Below are 17,690 nucleotides of genomic sequence, written 5' to 3'. Positions count from 1 at the left end.
CCAAAGAAAAACATCTGCACACATTGGCATTTCTGGGTAGAGTCACAGGAGTCGCCCCCTGCTGAACACTATTTTCACACATTGGGAACATAAAAAGTTTTTTACATTAGAAAAGTTTCCCGATGAACACAGAAATGTTTTAATTATTCAACAGGTTCCCAACAATCAGAGAACACCTCTGAACAATGAAACGAGCATAAAACAGAGCCACCTTTGTTTTTCTTTCAGAACGTATTAAACAAAGAATGTTACTGAACAAAGATCTGTTCCCAATGTGAGCAGGTGACAATAGCAGGTGAAAAAAGTCAAATATAAGAGGGCCACCTTTACACCACGTGACTCAACGGAAGTGACGTCGTGCTGAGTAAGCTCAACCAAGCAGGAAGGAAAACAAACGGGAGTGCGCAGGCGCAGCAGCAGAAGCAGGCTGGTCTGACTCTGCCAAAAGTCCGAACTTTATTTTTGTTCGATTTTAAGAAACTTTTAATTTATTTATTGTTTTTTATTCGGTTCGTTCTCGCGGGAGGCTGAGGTCACGCAGTGTCGTCATTGCGCACGTAAACTGCGGCACGAGACGCAGTGAGAGCGCGAGACCCGCCAGCGTTTGTACCACCCGGAAGTAAGGAAGGAAAAGTCTGAGTGGAAGTTAGTAAAGTTTGATGAATTTTCTGTCGGAGGTTCTTAGACCTGCAGCGGAAAGCATCAGGTGAGCCGGCAGGTGAAAATATTCTAAATTATTTCTATTGGTCAGTTTTACTGCTGCGTGACAAGTTTGACTTAAAGAGCAGCTGTTTGGTCTCCGGAGAGCTGACGGGCAGATTTTACCGCAGGAAACGTGTGAAAGTTTCCTGTGAGCAGGAAAATTGTGAAACATCCACAGAAACCCTGGAGACTTGCGCAGTTTATCCGAGCTCGGAAACTCACCTGTTCATCACGTGCTCACCTTTTAATGTCCCACAGAGGGAATGACACTCTGCTGCTGTACACGAGACACGAGGACAGGACATAAAACCAGTTAACACATCAAATAATACAACATAAAACACATGGGAAACCTCAGAGTTTAGACAAATAATGTAAACCTAAAGAAAAAACACACACTTAAACAAACGTAACTTTATGGGTAATGCTCTGTGAGCGCTTCAATACTGTGCTTTCTCCTTCATGTGCACTAAAAAGTGAAAAGTCTGCACATATTAAATTTCTTCAAACGCGCCTTTAAACTCGGAGTTTGGAGCCAGAGGATGTTCTCCAGATGTGCGTCACGTGATGCTTCGTTTCCTGTTCGCTAGTAAAGTTTTTGGCAGGAAATTTGTGCTTTTTTAAATGAATCAGCTTACAGAAAACACAGAAACCAGACAGCAGCTGACAACATAAAGACTAAATATAACACAGCGAGTCTCACATTTAACTCTTTCCTCCTGAAAGTGTGCTAGGAGGAACCATTGAAGCTTTTTTCTGAACCATCACATTTCAGAACAAAATGACTGGATGTGTACAAGCTACTCTGGGGCGTACAGAGGAGGGCGTCAGATGTCGACTTTATGGGAGAAAAGCTTAAAAACTTTCAAACAGCTAGGTAAACGGTCTGTAATGTGCTGTAACTCACTCTCTGCTTTGGAGTGCACAGCTGGATCCTAGAGGAGGACTTCTGAGAGTCCGGCCTGTTTTTCCTGCACTGTGATTAATGATAATATTTTGATGTAAATGTTTTTATCTGTGTATTAGTGTGTAAAGGAAAATTCAAATGTCAGACAGCAGGCTGTACTTTATATTTAAAGCAGAGATTCTGCGTCATTTACTAATGATTATTAATAAGGTTTCAGTTCATTTTCTGCCTGCTCAGACTCTCTCTGCTCTCCTCTGCATGTTTGCTTTTAAATGTGTAAAGAGTTAAACTTAATACTCATATCAGATGATTTTATTTAATTTAAGTTAAGTTGAGTTTTTACCTCGGTTAAATTTCTTTATTACACTCTGGACTTTATCATCATCATCATTACTGTTTACAGCACAGTTTGTAGAACTAGTAGCAACTTCATGAAGAAAAGTTCCAAGTGTGCAAAAAAGTGAGTGTGTGTGTGTTTTTTCTTGTTAATAATATCAGCAGCAGTGCAGTAACCCTCCTGAACTCTATTAATGTCTAAAAACTTAGCCTGACTCCTCCCTCAGAGCTAACCTGCTGGTTTTGAGACTGAAAACTTTGCTTTTATGGAAATGACTGATCTTCCTGGACTGAGCAGTGACACAGAAATGAAAAACAGGTTCAGGAAAAGTGAAAAAAAAAAAAAAAAGTTATTTCAGCAGAAACTCTGAGTTCACTGTCCTCAGGAAGGAAAGTGCTCACAGCTGCACGGACAGATGGAAACATCCAGATCTCTGAAGGTCTCCGATATTTAAAAGCCCCAGCATGTTTAAAACTGAGTTTTCTTAGATCTTCTGATCATATCTTTTATTTCTTTAAAGATCCCCCCCCCCCTTTTTTTTTTTTTTTTTTAAAGGGAAAGACTATGAAATTCATCCTGCAACATGACTGACTTCCTGTTGTATGCTATGCAAAGCAGAGGACAAGTAAAGCGAGTCAGGAGTATTGCACAGAATTCATTAACAAGTCAAAAATCGCCTCTGTGAGCTGAGCCGCTCCGTTTGATCCATGGAGGCAGCGTCACTTCCAGACTAAGAAATCATGACTGAGTGTTTTCAGATGCTATCTCGTAGCCTTAGATCTGAACACCTGCAGCTTTCATGTGAATGGTCCTTTTCTTCTTTGTATTTGTGGCCATAAACTCTTTAATTATCGGCTGATAGTCTGTCATCAGTGTCAGCCAGTCAGGAAGTATTCAGCCCTCCTGCAGGAAGAGGTCACGCCAGGTGAAGCGACTGCTTTAACCTCCAGATCTACAGAAGAACAAAAACAGGAACCATGTGTTAGACTGCCAGGTCAGCCTGGGGTTCACCTGTCAGGTGTCCTACCTGTCGGGCAGACCCTGTCCATCTGTTGTGGTCCCATTGGTCACAGGGTCTGTGGAGTCTTTAAAGAGGTCAGACAGTGAATTAACACCTCAAGCCTAAAAGTAGTCTGATTACTCTGCGGCACTAACATAGAGATGATCGTAAACTTCTGGGCCGATGCAGGCGGTTAGAAGATCAGTAATTTATTTTTAGTTTGTTTATTTTAGTCCCTCTGAACTCTTGAGCAGTGAAACATTACAGAAATAAGTCCTTCAGCTCTCTGAACATTTAACCGGTGCAGCTGTGAGAGCAGACAGCTGCTGGGCACTGATAAGAAAACATGAGTCAATAATTCTGATATCAGCTCTGAAATATTTACTTTGACAAACGGACTCTGAGGTTCAAAGTCTCCACAGTCTGTTTGTGCTGACCTGACTTTAAACTGTGTTTCCTACTCAGAACGAGCCTCGACTGCACCGCTAAGCATGAACGATCAACCTGTTGTTTTATCAGTGAAATTAAATTAAATAATTTTATTTGCTCATTTTTAATACATTTCCAGCATCGAGCTCATGAGCCTGATTATTTTTGCACATGCACATTATAAAATAAGTGTAGTGTATAAAAATTATTACATGACATACAACTTACAGTTTTCCTAAAAATCAAAGCAGAAATTATTGGAAAAAAAAAAAGTTAACTGATAGAAAATGTGTTTCTTTGTTGTCATAGCGATGAAGAGGAGTCGGATGTTGGCGGTTCTGGTGGGCGGAATCTTCTGCGTGGCTGTGATGTCACTGTACCGCATGCTGGACCTCATGCAGGGGTCAGAGTCTAAGCGATATGGGGAGCCACCTGGTGGACAGGTGGATGAGGTGCGTCCATAAGAGTTTTAATTTTTTTCACAATAAGAGCCTGTGGATTTTCAAAATAGTGTCATTTGTGAGAAAGAAAATTTAAACTCTTTTTTCACATTAACTTAAATTTTCTTTTTAGCTGTGATTCTTGTCATTATTCATAATAATAATAATAAAAATAAAATTGGCCCATAATAATAACAATAATAACAATAACAACAACAACAACAACAACAACAACAATAATAATAATAATAATAATAATAATAATAATAATAATAAGTGGTAGTGGTAACTTTTAAAATTATATAAATATTTCATTACCAAGGAAAGAGAAACGAATTCAAACTAATTATAAAAATTGAACCAATCAGATCTCTGGGGTTTTTTAGGATTTGGCCCACCTCCAGCAGAAGATTGACGGGTTGGAGCGTCTCCTTAGCGACAACAACCGATTGGTTGCCATGCTCCGTGACACTCTGCTCCAAAGCAAAGCATCAGCGTGGAAAAGAGCCAACAACAGTATAGACTCCGCCCTCGGCAGGAGGGGTGAGGCTCTTCCTGGCTGCCGATTGGCTAAAGAGATGAAGGATGGAGTGGACGGAGTTCAGGTCTGCAAAATTTTACATTTATATTTTGTTCTGTCTCAACTTTAGAAGATTTAACTGACAACATTTACTCAAGTTTTTCAGTTTTTTATTTTTTATTACTTTTTATTTAAAGATGCTGATATCAACACTTTATCAAACGGGAACCAGCAGTTTAACGTGTGACTAACATGGTGTTGGCATGGATCGGCTGTAATGTCAAATGAATCAAACACTTATTTAAGATAAAATTTATTGATCTTAAAAGTATTTGACCCTGAACACAGGCAGATATGGTTAGCATGTTTAGCATGTAGCTGCTGAATAACTAAAAAGTAAATCAATGATGTTCAGCATCCAAACACAGGCTCAGGGAATCTTTCAGAACACACTGGTGTGGATGTAAACGAGCAGCTCGCACACACTGTGTCAGTTTCATGGATGTGTTCGTGCTTCCTGTTTACCTTTGGTTCCTTGACGTCACAGTTACGTGATTCTGGTTTGGCACCTCTGGTGAATACACTGTGAAAGTTCATCCTCCTCACATACTAACACACATTCTGATCTCTGTAGATTATAATACACTAAACTATGAAAGTTACTCTGGCACACATCCAGCCTGTAAGGACAGAAATGTCCTTTTTTCACTCTCTGAATATCTAGAATAGCATCCCAGCAAATATTTTTATGCAGAGTAACGGTTGTTTGAGTGTGTCCACCTCTAGTTTGAAAAGTCATGCTAACATCAGAGGGGTTACCTCACCGTCTGCTGGACATCCTTGGACTTCCTGTGTTTGAGAATTTTCTCCTTTTATTGATTAGAACAAAATTAAATAAAATAATCTTGATGAGGACAGCTTGAACTCTGAACACGGAGGGTTCATAGTGCTGGAGTCTGGAGACAGAGAGTTTCTCTTATTGATAAAATCATGATAAAATCATCAAATGGATACATTAATAATGATTTTATTTTTTAGTTTAAATGGGTTTCGTAAGTTTGAATGAAGAACTGAAAGTTACAATAAATATAAATATTCAAAGGAAAACGTGTGTAAATCTTTATTAACATATTCAAAGTTTTTATTAACATAGAAATAAAGTTTTAATAATAACCCCTCCTCCATCAGCTGCTGGATGTTTATGACCTCCTGCCCTTCGATAACCCCGATGGCGGTCCCTGGAAGCAGGGCTTTGAGATCACTTACAAGGGCGACGAGTGGTCGGAGCAACCTCTGGAGCTCTTCCTGATTCCACATTCACACAACGACCCTGGTGAGTGAGACTCTGAGACTCTGATGGCGTGACGGTGGCTGAACTAACACGTGGAGGTGATTTGGTTTTTTTTGTTCTTGTTGTCACAGGCTGGATAAAGACGTTCGACGCGTACTACCACGACCAGACGAGACACATCCTCGACAACATGGTGGTCAAACTGAGCGAGGACAGCAGGTACGCCCACTTCCTGTGCACTGACGCGCCTCACAGACGGCTTCCTAAACCTAACACTAAAGTCAGGTTTAATATTAAAGCAGCATTTATCAGCAGATTTGCATCTTATTATATTAATGTTTTTATTAACCACAGAGAAGGTTTAGAGGTTAAAATCAACCTTCATAACCAGGCTAGCTGAAAACAACCCCACCCAACATTCTGTTCTCTGATGGTGTAAATGTATTTATTTATGTTTTTTTTTCTTTGGTTTTCCCACCATGACACAGAAATTAGATCATTTTAGACACCTGTTAAAAATGTTTGGAGCTTTCAGAGTTTTATAAAAAAGTATGATGTGAATTATGAGTTTTGCCATCATCCAATGAGATCAGGAATAAAATACAAATCAGACTGACGATAAAACAACAACAATAAAACACAAAAACAAAATCATGACGTGAAACAAAGACACAGCAGCACAGACTGATGTTGGTTTGACTCTGAATAGGAAGAAATGATCTTCATATTTTTCCAAAATAAAACTTATTTACATTAAGTTTATCAGAAGTTTGATTTCTTTATCAGTTTTTGCTTCGTGATGCTGTTTATTGATCGAGTTCCTGACAGATTATCGATCATGTCATGTTTTCTGCTCCTCAGGAGGAAGTTAATCTGGGCTGAAATCAGTTATTTCTCCAAGTGGTGGAACGACATCGACGACCAGAAGAGAGCAGCAGTCAAACGGTAACTTCTCCTCAAGCTTCCTTTCATTTTCATGTTTGTTTGAGGTTTTTTTGTTTGGTTGGTTGTTTGTTTGTTTTTTCCAGTCACTTCTGAACATGTCCAGAAAAACCAAAAGTAATTATTCTTCATTTCATTTTCTGAAAATTAAACAATTAACCAATGTTGTTTATATACCAGAAACATCTGGAAAACAGGAGGAAGCACAAAAATAAAATGAAGTGATAAACACAGGCAAGGATGTGCAGAGCTCAGGAGTCGAGCCGCAGACAGTTTTGGTTCATTGAGTCTGTATCTGATGCCATTTCCCCCCTCTCTCTAGTCTGAGCGTCTGCTTTGAGTCTCATCTCTTTATAACATGCTGCAGACACCAGCCTCCATCCAAAAACCCAGCAGTCATCATTCTCGTCCTCTCTAGCTTTTTATCAGCACTGTTCATGTGCAGCTCGTCTGTATGCTCAGTTTTTAAAATCACAGCCCATCACAGCTTCCCAAATATTTGAAGGATTCAGAAGATTTCAGTGGACATGAAGCTCAGGATCAGGACTTTCTAATATAAACATAAAGCGCTCAGCAGCAGATTAATAACAACCTCGTGCTGTGGGGCAATCCTCTCAGACCTTCTCTTTTTTGAACATTGGGTCTGTTTTCAGCAACTACTTCCTGTCTTGTGATGGCAGCTGTTAAAACAGTTTAACCCTCATCCTCTATCTTCATTAATGCTAATGTGTTAATGTTAGTCTAACCAGAGCTTTGTAGCTAACCATCAAGTAGCATAATGTCAGCTAGCATGACTTCACTGACCCTCCAGACATGGCTGCGGTGTAGTTTTCTTCCTCTTTTACAACCAGAGTGATATCAGCGCCTTTCAGTTTTGTTGAAATCCTTCAGTCAGACCGTCGTACAAGATGTCATCCTTAGATGGATGCTAACCCCAGAAAATTGTGGCTGTCTGAATGTTAAACTTTATTGTAACAGCTGGGAGGAAAAAAACAGAAGCAGACTTTATTTTTTTAAACTATAACTAAAATTGTAAGCTGTTTCTTGCTTATTCTGAATTTTCCTTTCAGTTTAATTTCAATTTTTCTCTTATGTCATATTTCCTTTAAAAGAAAAACTTGTAAGTTTTAACCTGCTTAAATAAATGTAACTACATTCTTTCTGTTAATTTTTGTAATTAAAAAAATATATATTTTCATCATTTGAAGCCATTTTTTCCCCTGTTTTCTGTTTCCTTTCGTGTGATTGGCCAGCCTGGTGGAGGCGGGGCAGTTGGAGCTGGTAACGGGCGGCTGGGTGATGCCCGATGAGGCAAACTCTCATTACTTCGCTATGCTGGATCAGCTGATGGAGGGACACCAGTGGCTGCAGAAACACCTGGGTCACATGACTCCCCTGTTTGGCACGTTGTCGTGATGATGTGTTTCCTGTTCGCGTGCTTAACCGTGGCGTTTTCTCTGTGCAGGTGTGAAGCCGAGGAGCGGCTGGGCCATCGACCCATTTGGCCACTCCCCCTCTATGGCGTACCTGCTGAAGGGGGCGGGGCTTCACAACATGCTCATCCAGAGAGTTCACTACTCTATCAAGAAGCACTTTGCCCAGCAACAGACCCTCGAGTTTCTATGGCGACAAAGCTGGGGTAAATAATGTTTTTTCAGTGATGGAAAAATTTATCATGAACAATACAAAACATTTGGAATTTTGACAAATATTTGAAATAATAATTTAAATGATTAAATATTGTAAGTCATTTAAAAATGTGGATTAAATTCAGATTTTTATTAATTTTTTTAATTTAATGGTGTTACTGAAGAAAATATAGTCAAAAAACTTTATTAATCACCAATAAAATACAAAAAGGAAAAGGGGCAGTTAGTGTTTAACTCTGCCCACTTCCTGTCCATCAGACACCACCTCCCGTAGTGACATCACATGTCACATGATGCCCTTCTACAGCTATGATGTGCCGCACACGTGCGGTCCAAACCCAGCGGTCTGCTGTCAGTTTGACTTCCAGCGGTTGCCTGGGAGACGGACCTTCTGTCCATGGAAGATCCCACCAAAGCCAATCACAGACCAGAATGTCCATGAGAGGTGAGCAGGAAGCGGGGCCAAAGAGAATAACAATATTATTATTATTCTGTTATTATTATTATTATTATTATTATCATTAGGTGTATTATTGAATTTTGGAGCTTTCTTCTTTTTAAAAGAAGGGTTATTTTATTTTATTTTACTTTCATTTTTAAGGAATTTTCGTGATTCATTTATTTATTTACCATTCAAATTTAGGCAACTTTTAAAATTGTTTTAAACTTTTTTTTTTACATTAAGCAATTTTATTGAAAATAAATGTAAATTTTTTTATTCAAAACTGTTTCATGGATGTTTTATGTTTTAACATAATTTCCACCTTTTTAAGTTTTTTATTTTTCTTCCTTTGAACTTTTTTCTTGACATTTTAAATTTTGATTGCTTTTTTAATCTTTTTTAGTTTTATTTTCCTTTTCTTCTTTTAATTTTTCCTTGACATTTTCTTTTTTTTAACCTTTACTTTGAATTTCAGGTATTCTAAGTAGAGTAAAGGTTATTGTATTATCATTGTCATTTTCTAGAATGACAGTGATAATACAAATAGTTTTCTAACAAACTTCATTAATTTAACATAGCATCTTCTCTTCTTCTTCGGTTACTTTGCTGTATTTCTGCTAGTTTTGTTGTTAATAATCACTCTGATTGATCAGAGCTTCTATTGATCCACCTGTCGTCCTCTCAGGGCACTCCTCCTGCTGGATCAATACCGTCAGAAGTCGCGACTCTTTCGCTCATCTGTCCTTCTTGTTCCTCTTGGCGATGACTTTCGATACGTTGAGTCAAGCGAGTGGGACGTTCAGTTCAACAACTACCAGAAACTCTTTGATTACTTCAACCAGCACCCAGAGCTCCACATCAAGGTGAGCTCTCAGGACACCTGGTTCCCAGGTGGGACCAACTGATTATCAACATTTGGAGACATTATGTTGGTCTTTGCTGTTCTTGAAGAGGCCCGAGTATGCAGCCATGTGGAACTCCACGTGTGATTTTTGCCTGCTAATATTTATCATTACTGCCTGACAAATAGGTTTCTCTTTGCAAAAATGACTCAGACAAACTTGACGCAGTTCCACAGGGTCTCGATCACTTTTCTAGAATATTTTATTTTATTTTCCATTTGTTGAATGTCACACTAATATCCAGTAAATACCCATGCAAAAGAGTTTTTTAAAATTATTATTATAATGAATCACAACTCTGGCCATTGTTGTTTCAAAAATTGATGTGATTAAAAACTATCAGTGTGTTTATGTCTCATGTGAAAAATGGCAAACACAAATATGATTCATGATATCTAAAATATTTTGAAACAACATCTGGACATGCAATACAAAAGTGACAAAGAAAGCAAATGAGGTTGTTATCAGTGCAAACAGTCAGGTCAGCAACATCAGCTCTTCGCTGATCGACAGCTTTCCTCTTCTCTTATTTTCAGGCTCGTTTCGGGACGCTTTCTGATTACTTCCAGGCTCTTCATCGGCGTCTGAGCACCACGAGAACGACTCTGCCAAAGCTCCGAGGAGACTTCTTCTCGTATGCCGACCGAGACGATCACTACTGGACCGGGTACTTCACATCCCGGCCATTTTACAAACGCCTCGACAGGAAGCTGGAGGCCACGCTGAGGTACCGCCGCTCTGTGTGGTTACACGATACACATCATGATGTTGTCTTTATTTTTATGGTGACTGTCTGAGTCTTCTTTCTGTGTCAGAGCAACAGAAATCCTCTTCAGCCTGACACTGGCTGAGATGCGTCGTTCCCATAGCGATGGTCGTCTGGCTGAAAATTTTCCAGCACGTGAGTACTTCCAGTGGCTGACAACGGGGAGGCGGAACCTGGCGCTCTTCCAACACCATGACGCCGTCGCTGGCACCGAACGGGAGCATGTGGTGGTTGACTATGGTACCAGGTAGTTACTTCATGTTAGCAAAGTAGCATGTTAAGATAATCGGGAAATAAAAGCAATACATTTAACTTATTAAAAGGTCAATCAAACACAAACAGAGCATTAATCTCTGCCGTGTGAAAGAACAGCCAGGTAAACATTGAAGCTTGCAGTAGACACATTAGCAAGGAGGGTGGAACAATAGAAGAAAATATGTACAGCACTTTCTTTAGTGAATTGCTTTTATAACTTTTTTAAACTGACAAAAATGACCTGAGAAAATACAAAATACGGTGTTTAAATAATGATATCTAAATGATTTCATTTATTAAGGGAAAACTGCTGATCTGTTCCTGTGTTTATAAAAAAAAAAAAAAAAAAAGTGAAACAATTGCTCCCTAAACCTAATAACTGATTCTGCCAGCCTTGGCAGCAAGAACTGGAATGTAGCATTTGAAATAAAGTCTTGTTTTTCCCTTTTATCATAAGAAGTGATAGTGTTGGCCCATTCCTCTTTGCAGAATTGTAATAATTCAGCTACACTGCAGGGTTTCCTAACATGAACGGTCACCCTAAAAATTAGATTTTGTTTTGAGTCAGAGGGGTGAGTTGCTAGCGTGTTTTGGATCATTGTCTTGCTGCATAACCCACAAATGTGTGGTTTTATTAATTACAGCAACTCGTACGGGTCCCAAAGGACCAAAGCAGCCTAGACCGTCACACTACCACCCCCATCTGTTGCTCTGATGATCTTTTTATGAAGTGCTGTTAGTTTGATGCCAGATGTAATGGAACGGAATCAAGGTGCAGCTTTTTTCCCCCCACAGAGTATTTTCCCAGCAATCTCAATTCAATTCAATTCAATTTTATTTATATAGCGCCAAATCACAACATAAGTCGCCTCAAGGCGCTTCATAGATACAGAGAAAAACCCAACAATCACAAGACCCCCTATGAGCAAGCACTTTGGCAACAGTGGGAAGGAAAAACTCCCTTTTAACAGGAAGAAACCTCCGGCAGAACCAGGCTCAGGGAGGGGCGGGACCATCTGCTGCGACCGGTTGGGGTGAGAGAAGGAAGACAGGATAAAGACATGCTGTGGAAGAGAGACAGAGGCTAATAACAGATATGATTCAATGCAGAGAGGTCTGTTAATACATAGTGAGTGAGAAAGGTGACTGGAAAGGAAAAACTCAATGCATCATGGGAATCCCCCCCCGGCAGCCTACGTCTATTGCAGCATAACTAAGGGAGGATTCAGGGTCACCTGGTCCAGCCCTAACTATATGCTTTAGCAAAAAGGAAAGTTTTAAGCCTAATCTTAAAAGTAGAGATAGTGTCTGTCTCCCGAATCCAAACTGGAAGCTGGTTCCACAGAAGAGGGGCCTGAAAACTGAAGGCTCTCCCTCCCATTCTACTTTTAAATACTCTAGGAACAACAAGTAGGCCTGCAGTGTGAGAGCGAAGTGCTCTAATAGGGTGATACGGTACTACAAGGTCATTAAGATAAGATGGGGCCTGATTATTTAAGACCTTGTATGTGAGGAGCAGGATTTTGAATTCAATTCTGGATTTAACAGGAAGCCAATGAAGGGAAGCCAAAACAGGAGAAATATGCTCTCTCTTTCTAGTCCCTGTCAGTACTCTTGCTGCAGCATTTTGGATTAGCTGAAGGCTTTTCAGTGAGTTTTTTGGACATCCTGATAATAATGAATTACAGTAGTCCAGCCTGGAAGTAATAAATGCATGAACTAGTTTTTCAGCGTCACTCTCGGAAATCACATATGGATGATCTCGGGATCATCCATATGTTTTCTGGCATATGTGAGACAAGCCTTTTTGGTAGCAGTGGTTTTCCTCTAGAATTCTCCCGTGAGATCCTTTAGCCTGCTTCAGTTTGTAAAACAGTTTCTGTTTAAGTGAGTTCTGATTCAGCAGGTCTACCAGGAGTCAGGTCTGCGAGTGGCAGTGAAACTGAGCTCAACTTTCCAAAAAATGTGCTCAATCACAGTTACTTCATAATTAAACAAGAGGGATAATTACTTTTTCACACAGGATAACATTTTTTCTTAATAAATAAAGTTATAATTTAAACAGATTCATTTTCTATTTAAACAAATTGCCTAATATCAAAATTTGTTAGACATGTAAATGTAACAAAACTGCAAAGAAATATCAGGTATGGGGGAAAAAATACCTTTTCACAGCACATCAGTGTTAGCATCACCTGTATCTGTGTATTATTTTTAGCATTAGCCTGTTTTTTTTGTCTCATTTGTTTCCTCCATGCTTTCTGTTGAAGGACGGCGTCGCCACTGGCAACGGTAACAGGTACCACCACATCTAGTGTGTGCAGTTAGCATTTAGCATTAGCCTCCCATGACACCCATTCATCTAGATTTAGCATCTAACACTAATAGTCCATCACTCCTGTTAAATAAGCGTGTTGCTGGCATGTTTTTGCCGTGTAGACTCTCAGTTGTCGTGTGTTTGGAGACTTTAAATATTGAACTGTTTCCTGAATTTAAAATTAAAGGAAAAAACATAAAGAAACAGAAATTTTTAGCTAATGTTTGTTTGTTTTCCAGGTTATTCCAGTCGATCCTGAATCTACACCAGGTGTTGCAGAGCTCCGCTCATTGGCTGCTCCTATTGGACAAGAGCCAATATCACCACGACCAATCAAAGCCCTTCTTACAAATGGTGACTTTTAACTTTCCTCTGGACTTCATATATTTATGAAGAATGTTTTTAATGCTTTCATCCTTTAACGTGATTTATATCCAAGTCCATGTTTTTATTCTTGGTGGCGCAGCTTAGTTCACAATAATCCTTATGTCATACTGGGCCTTGGTGCAGATCCTCAGGCCATCCTCCATGTCTTTACTCCTTAAAGAGGCTTCACTGACTTTAGTAACTTTTGAAGTTAAAAGATGAGTTTAGAAAGTTTTAATGTTAGAAACGATAAACTGTTTTAATGTTGTGACTTTCCTCCAGGACGAAGTGATCTCGGCGCAGGACGCTCTGCCTCAGAAGACCACGCTCTCACTCAGTTATGAGCCGAGGTATGTGGGTGGAACTGAAGAGGCCTTTTTTTCCCCTTTTTTTAAAAAAATTTTAAGGTGTGAATTTAATAATGAAATAATCCGGTTATTTTATTATTTTACTACTGCTGTTTAAACTGAGCTTTATTAATACTTTTCATATTGTGAATGTGTAAATTGAACAAAGGGGGGAAAGAGCAGATATAATCTCAATTTCGTATTTACAGTTCAGATTTTAGACGATCGTCTTTATGTCAAAACACAAAACAAAGTAGAAAAAGTGTCTTTAAAAAGTAATAAAATGAGTGAGAAAAAAATGGCGGGCCTCTGGGAGTGTAAATGTCAGTAACTCCTGTTAGCGGCTGACTTCAATCACAATCACTTCTATTGATTATTGGATTCTGCTTCAGGTCATTGATCATCTTTAACCCCACCGAGCAGCTCCGTACCTCTGTCATCAGCGTCGTCGTTGACTCTCCGGACGCACAGGTTATTGACGCTGAAACGGGCCGACAAATGTCCACTCAGATCTCTGCGGTGTGGGCGGAGCCAAGCCGGCCATCCACAGACACTTTCCAGGTGAGAACCAGCTCACTGATCAGGTTATTGATCACTGCGGTTTGCTTTAACTTCCTCTTCTCTCACTCTAGCTCTCCTTCGTGGCTGAACTTCCTCCTCTGTCACTCGTCGTGTACCATGTGACCAAAGCATCCTCTGGCTCCACCCCTCGGGTCCGCTACACAGTCCATCGTCGTGGCAACCCGCTAGATATCCACACCGAGCACTTCCAGGTGTCCAGCCTTCAAGGATCTGAGGCAGACGCACCCCTGTCACTTAGCAACAAACACGTCCAGATATGGAGCTCACCTGAAACGGGCCTGCTGGAGGTCAGGATTTTCAAACTAAAAGTCTGTTGTGTGAATGTTGTTGGCAGACTTCCATGTTCTTAGTAACAAACTGTAAGAACTGATACATTCAGTAAAAGGGATTAAAAATAATGAAAATTCAAAAACATGACTATAAAATGTAAAAATCTGAGTCAAGATTGCTTCAGTCTCTGTACGATTACACCTTCAAAACCAGCAAAGAAGAAAACAAAATGTGAATAAAATCATGTGTGGTTAGATATCATCTTATTTTCAAAATAAGGTTTCTTTTTCACTAAAGCATCTTGTTGACCTGCTTTTACTTTGAAATCCAGAAGCTCCGCCTGCAGTCTGGTCTAGTCCGTAAGATCCAGGTTCAGTTCCTGTGGTACGGAACCAGAACCGGATCCCGGGACAAGAGCGGGGCCTACCTGTTCCTGCCCGCGGATGAGGGGGCTCAGGTGAGACCAGCATGAACACACCTGAAACTCTCGCTCTCTCTCTCGCTCTGTCCTCTGACTTGTTGTTAATGTCTCCTGCAGCTCTATATATCCTCTGAACCTCCATTGGTCCGCATCTCCAGAGGTCCCATCTTCTCTGACATCACTTCCCATTTCCCACACTTTACACACACAGTGCGACTCTTCCACCTGGATGGTAATGACTTCATTCATAAATTTATAAAATAAATTATAAATGATTGTAAATATGAATTTGCTTTGAATAATTCTTAAGCATCTGCTCTGCCTGCCTGTCCCAGGGCATGCTGGGAAATCCCTGGAGATTTCAAACTTGGTGGACATTCGGTCTCAGGTCAATCGTGAGCTCGTCATGAAGATTGTTAGTGACGTTGCCAGTGGCAACCGCTTCTACTCTGACCTCAACGGTTTCCAGGTTTTTACACAATTCTGCTGCTTTTATTTTGAAATGCAGTCCCTTCTGTGATTCCTTACTGAGTATTGATCTGTTATCGGTATAGATGCAGCAGCGTCGAACGCTGGCGAAGCTCCCCCTGCAGGCTAACTTCTACCCGATGACATCAGCGGTATTCCTGCAGGACTCGACGAGTCGCCTGTCGCTGCTGTCGGCTCAGAGTCAGGGTGTCGCGTCACTCAAACCAGGTGAGCCCACAGTTTACATCACATTTCTATTCTGTTTTAATAGTAGCAAAATTATCAGATCAGTAACGTTGCTGTTTAAAGAGTCACTGCAGTTGGTGGACCTTTGACCTGTGGGACTCCTTAACTGTGCAGGTGAACTGGAGCTGGTGTTGGACCGGCGCCTGCAACAGGACGATAACCGCGGCCTTGGGCAGGGTGTCACCGACAACAAGCTGACAGCGAGCCTGTACCACTTGCTGCTGGAGGACCGTGGGGGCGGGGCTAAGGTAAGGGACAGAAATAATAGTTGGCAGAAATAATAGCTAGATTTGTCGGTGGGGCCTAGTCTCACGGCACAGTGTTTTGTGAGATCAACACTCATCACTTTTTCGCTTTTGTTTTTAAATCAAAGGTGACTTGATTACTTTGAGCAGAAAATACTCAAAGTTTTCGATATGACACAGAAACAAACCGCCGTCGGAGCTTCGACAATAACAACAAATATTTTTTCTCACTCTGGTTTTATTGTGTTTTTGTTCTGACAGGAAGTGGGAGGAGCCTCAGTTGATCACCTGTCGCTGCTTGCCCACCTGGCCTCCCTCTCCCTCTGCCACCCGCCCATGACCATGGTTGCTACCAGCAACAGCCAGCTGCTAAAGCTCCGCCCTTTCCAGCCACTCCACTCGTCGCTGCCGTGCGACATCCACCTGCTGAACCTGAGGACGCTGGAGGACACGCAGGTGAGAGATGCACCTGGAGTACAGGTATAAAATAAATGATGAGATCATAACCTGTGTGATGTCACTGCGGTAACGGTAAGGAAACACCTGTGGCTCAAACTTCCTGTCAAGGTTCTCGATCAGCGCGACTCGATCACCTGTCAGAAACGAGGTCATTTTTTTGTGTTTGTGTAAACAGGAAGCAGATACACCATCACAGGAAACCGCCCTGTTCCTCCACAGGAAGGGGTTTGACTGTAGCACCGCCCCCGAGCCGGCGCCTCAGTGCACGTGGAGCGAGCATGAAGAGGTGATGACACGCTCGCCATTTATTTAAGATTTAAAATGACATTAAAAGATTGTATGACTTAATTTTCTTCTTGTTGTGTTTCCAGGTGAACCTGGACGACCTTTTCTCTCCGCTTCAGTTCCAATCAGTCCGTCGGTCGGGTCTCACGCTGCTGCGAGCTGACGACGAGCCAGAGTCTGCCCAACAACGGCATCCGCCGCGCATCGCACAGCTGCGGCCAATGGAAATCAGCGCTTTCCGCGTACAAATGGACTGAAATGCTGACGCTGCTGCAGCCACTGAGCAGAGATTGGTACTTATGGTTCTCACAATCAGAGAGCAGACAAACAGGGACTGAAAAAAGTCACATTTAAGGTGAAAAGAAGCAGAAAATTAAAAGATTTAACAGAGAATTTTTTTTTTTATCTCAGATGATTGTCAGACTCGGAGAGAAAATCTTTCAGGGACCAAAACAAAACAGGAAACAAATAGTAAGAAAGGATTCTTTCAAAATAAAAGCCATGATGTTTTCTAGTTTTAGTCCAATCAAAGGTCACATTATTTATTCAAATGAAGAAACACTGAAACTGTGACCAGTTGGTTTGTCCGTTCGGTGTCCAATGAGCGTGTGCGAGAGTGTTTCTATGGTGATGGTCTGTTACTGCTGTTTTACCTGTGAGAGTGGAAGTGTGTGTAATTTTGTCTCATTGCTCTGCTTCTAAATGCACATATTGATTTTTTTTTTTTTATGATTTAGTTTGTTGTCGCTGTGAAAAGAGAAGTTGCAGGGAATTCTGGGAAAGCTTTTTTTAATGTAGAGAGATTCTCTCGGGTGAAAGAAAAAAACAGAAACGATTTGTTAAAATGCTTTTACTGCTGGATAAATTTGTGTTAATATAAATAAAAAAAGTTTTTTTATATTTCTGAATAATTTTTTACAATAAGGTTCAGAGTTTCCTGTTTAAGGACTCAGTGATGCTTTGTGTTTGAAGGCTTCAGTCTGGTCACACAGGTTCATTTTTAAGGTGGTAATTGTAAATATCTTTAAAAATAGTTTCAAACCTTCAAAATTAAAAATAACAAAATTCAGGGTGGAAACAAAAAGTTGCATTTTCTTAAACG

At 40.5% G+C, this 17,690-nt stretch overlaps 1 protein-coding gene across 2 annotated transcripts; it reads left to right on the top strand.

Moving 5' to 3' along the window:
• The first annotated feature begins 384 nt into the window (after positions 1-384).
• LOC101474154 (alpha-mannosidase 2) lies at positions 385-17,488 on the top strand. 2 transcript variants are annotated; one of them, XM_014409719.3, is made up of 24 exons: positions 385-706; positions 3,685-3,827; positions 4,202-4,420; positions 5,524-5,668; positions 5,758-5,845; positions 6,488-6,571; positions 7,822-7,949; positions 8,034-8,207; positions 8,476-8,662; positions 9,345-9,522; positions 10,098-10,288; positions 10,377-10,574; positions 13,139-13,253; positions 13,548-13,615; positions 14,005-14,173; positions 14,245-14,481; positions 14,796-14,921; positions 15,003-15,117; positions 15,221-15,354; positions 15,440-15,581; positions 15,714-15,847; positions 16,106-16,300; positions 16,479-16,589; positions 16,675-17,488. In XM_014409719.3, exons 2-24 carry the CDS (start codon positions 3,687-3,689, stop codon positions 16,843-16,845), a joined length of 3,450 nt encoding a protein of 1,149 aa, XP_014265205.3. In that variant the 5' UTR covers positions 385-706; positions 3,685-3,686; the 3' UTR covers positions 16,846-17,488. The 2 variants fall into 2 exon arrangements, with proteins under 2 accessions (XP_014265205.3, XP_014265206.3); XM_014409720.3 differs by having other exon boundaries at positions 385-718.
• Positions 17,489-17,690: the final 202 nt, after the last annotated feature.

The sequence above is a fragment of the Maylandia zebra genome, linkage group LG7 (genome assembly GCF_041146795.1).
Source record: "Maylandia zebra isolate NMK-2024a linkage group LG7, Mzebra_GT3a, whole genome shotgun sequence".
NCBI classification, from domain to species: Eukaryota; Metazoa; Chordata; class Actinopteri; order Cichliformes; family Cichlidae; genus Maylandia; species Maylandia zebra.
The sequence above is the reverse complement of the archived record's forward strand: the minus strand, read 5'-3'. Positions and strand labels throughout refer to the sequence as shown.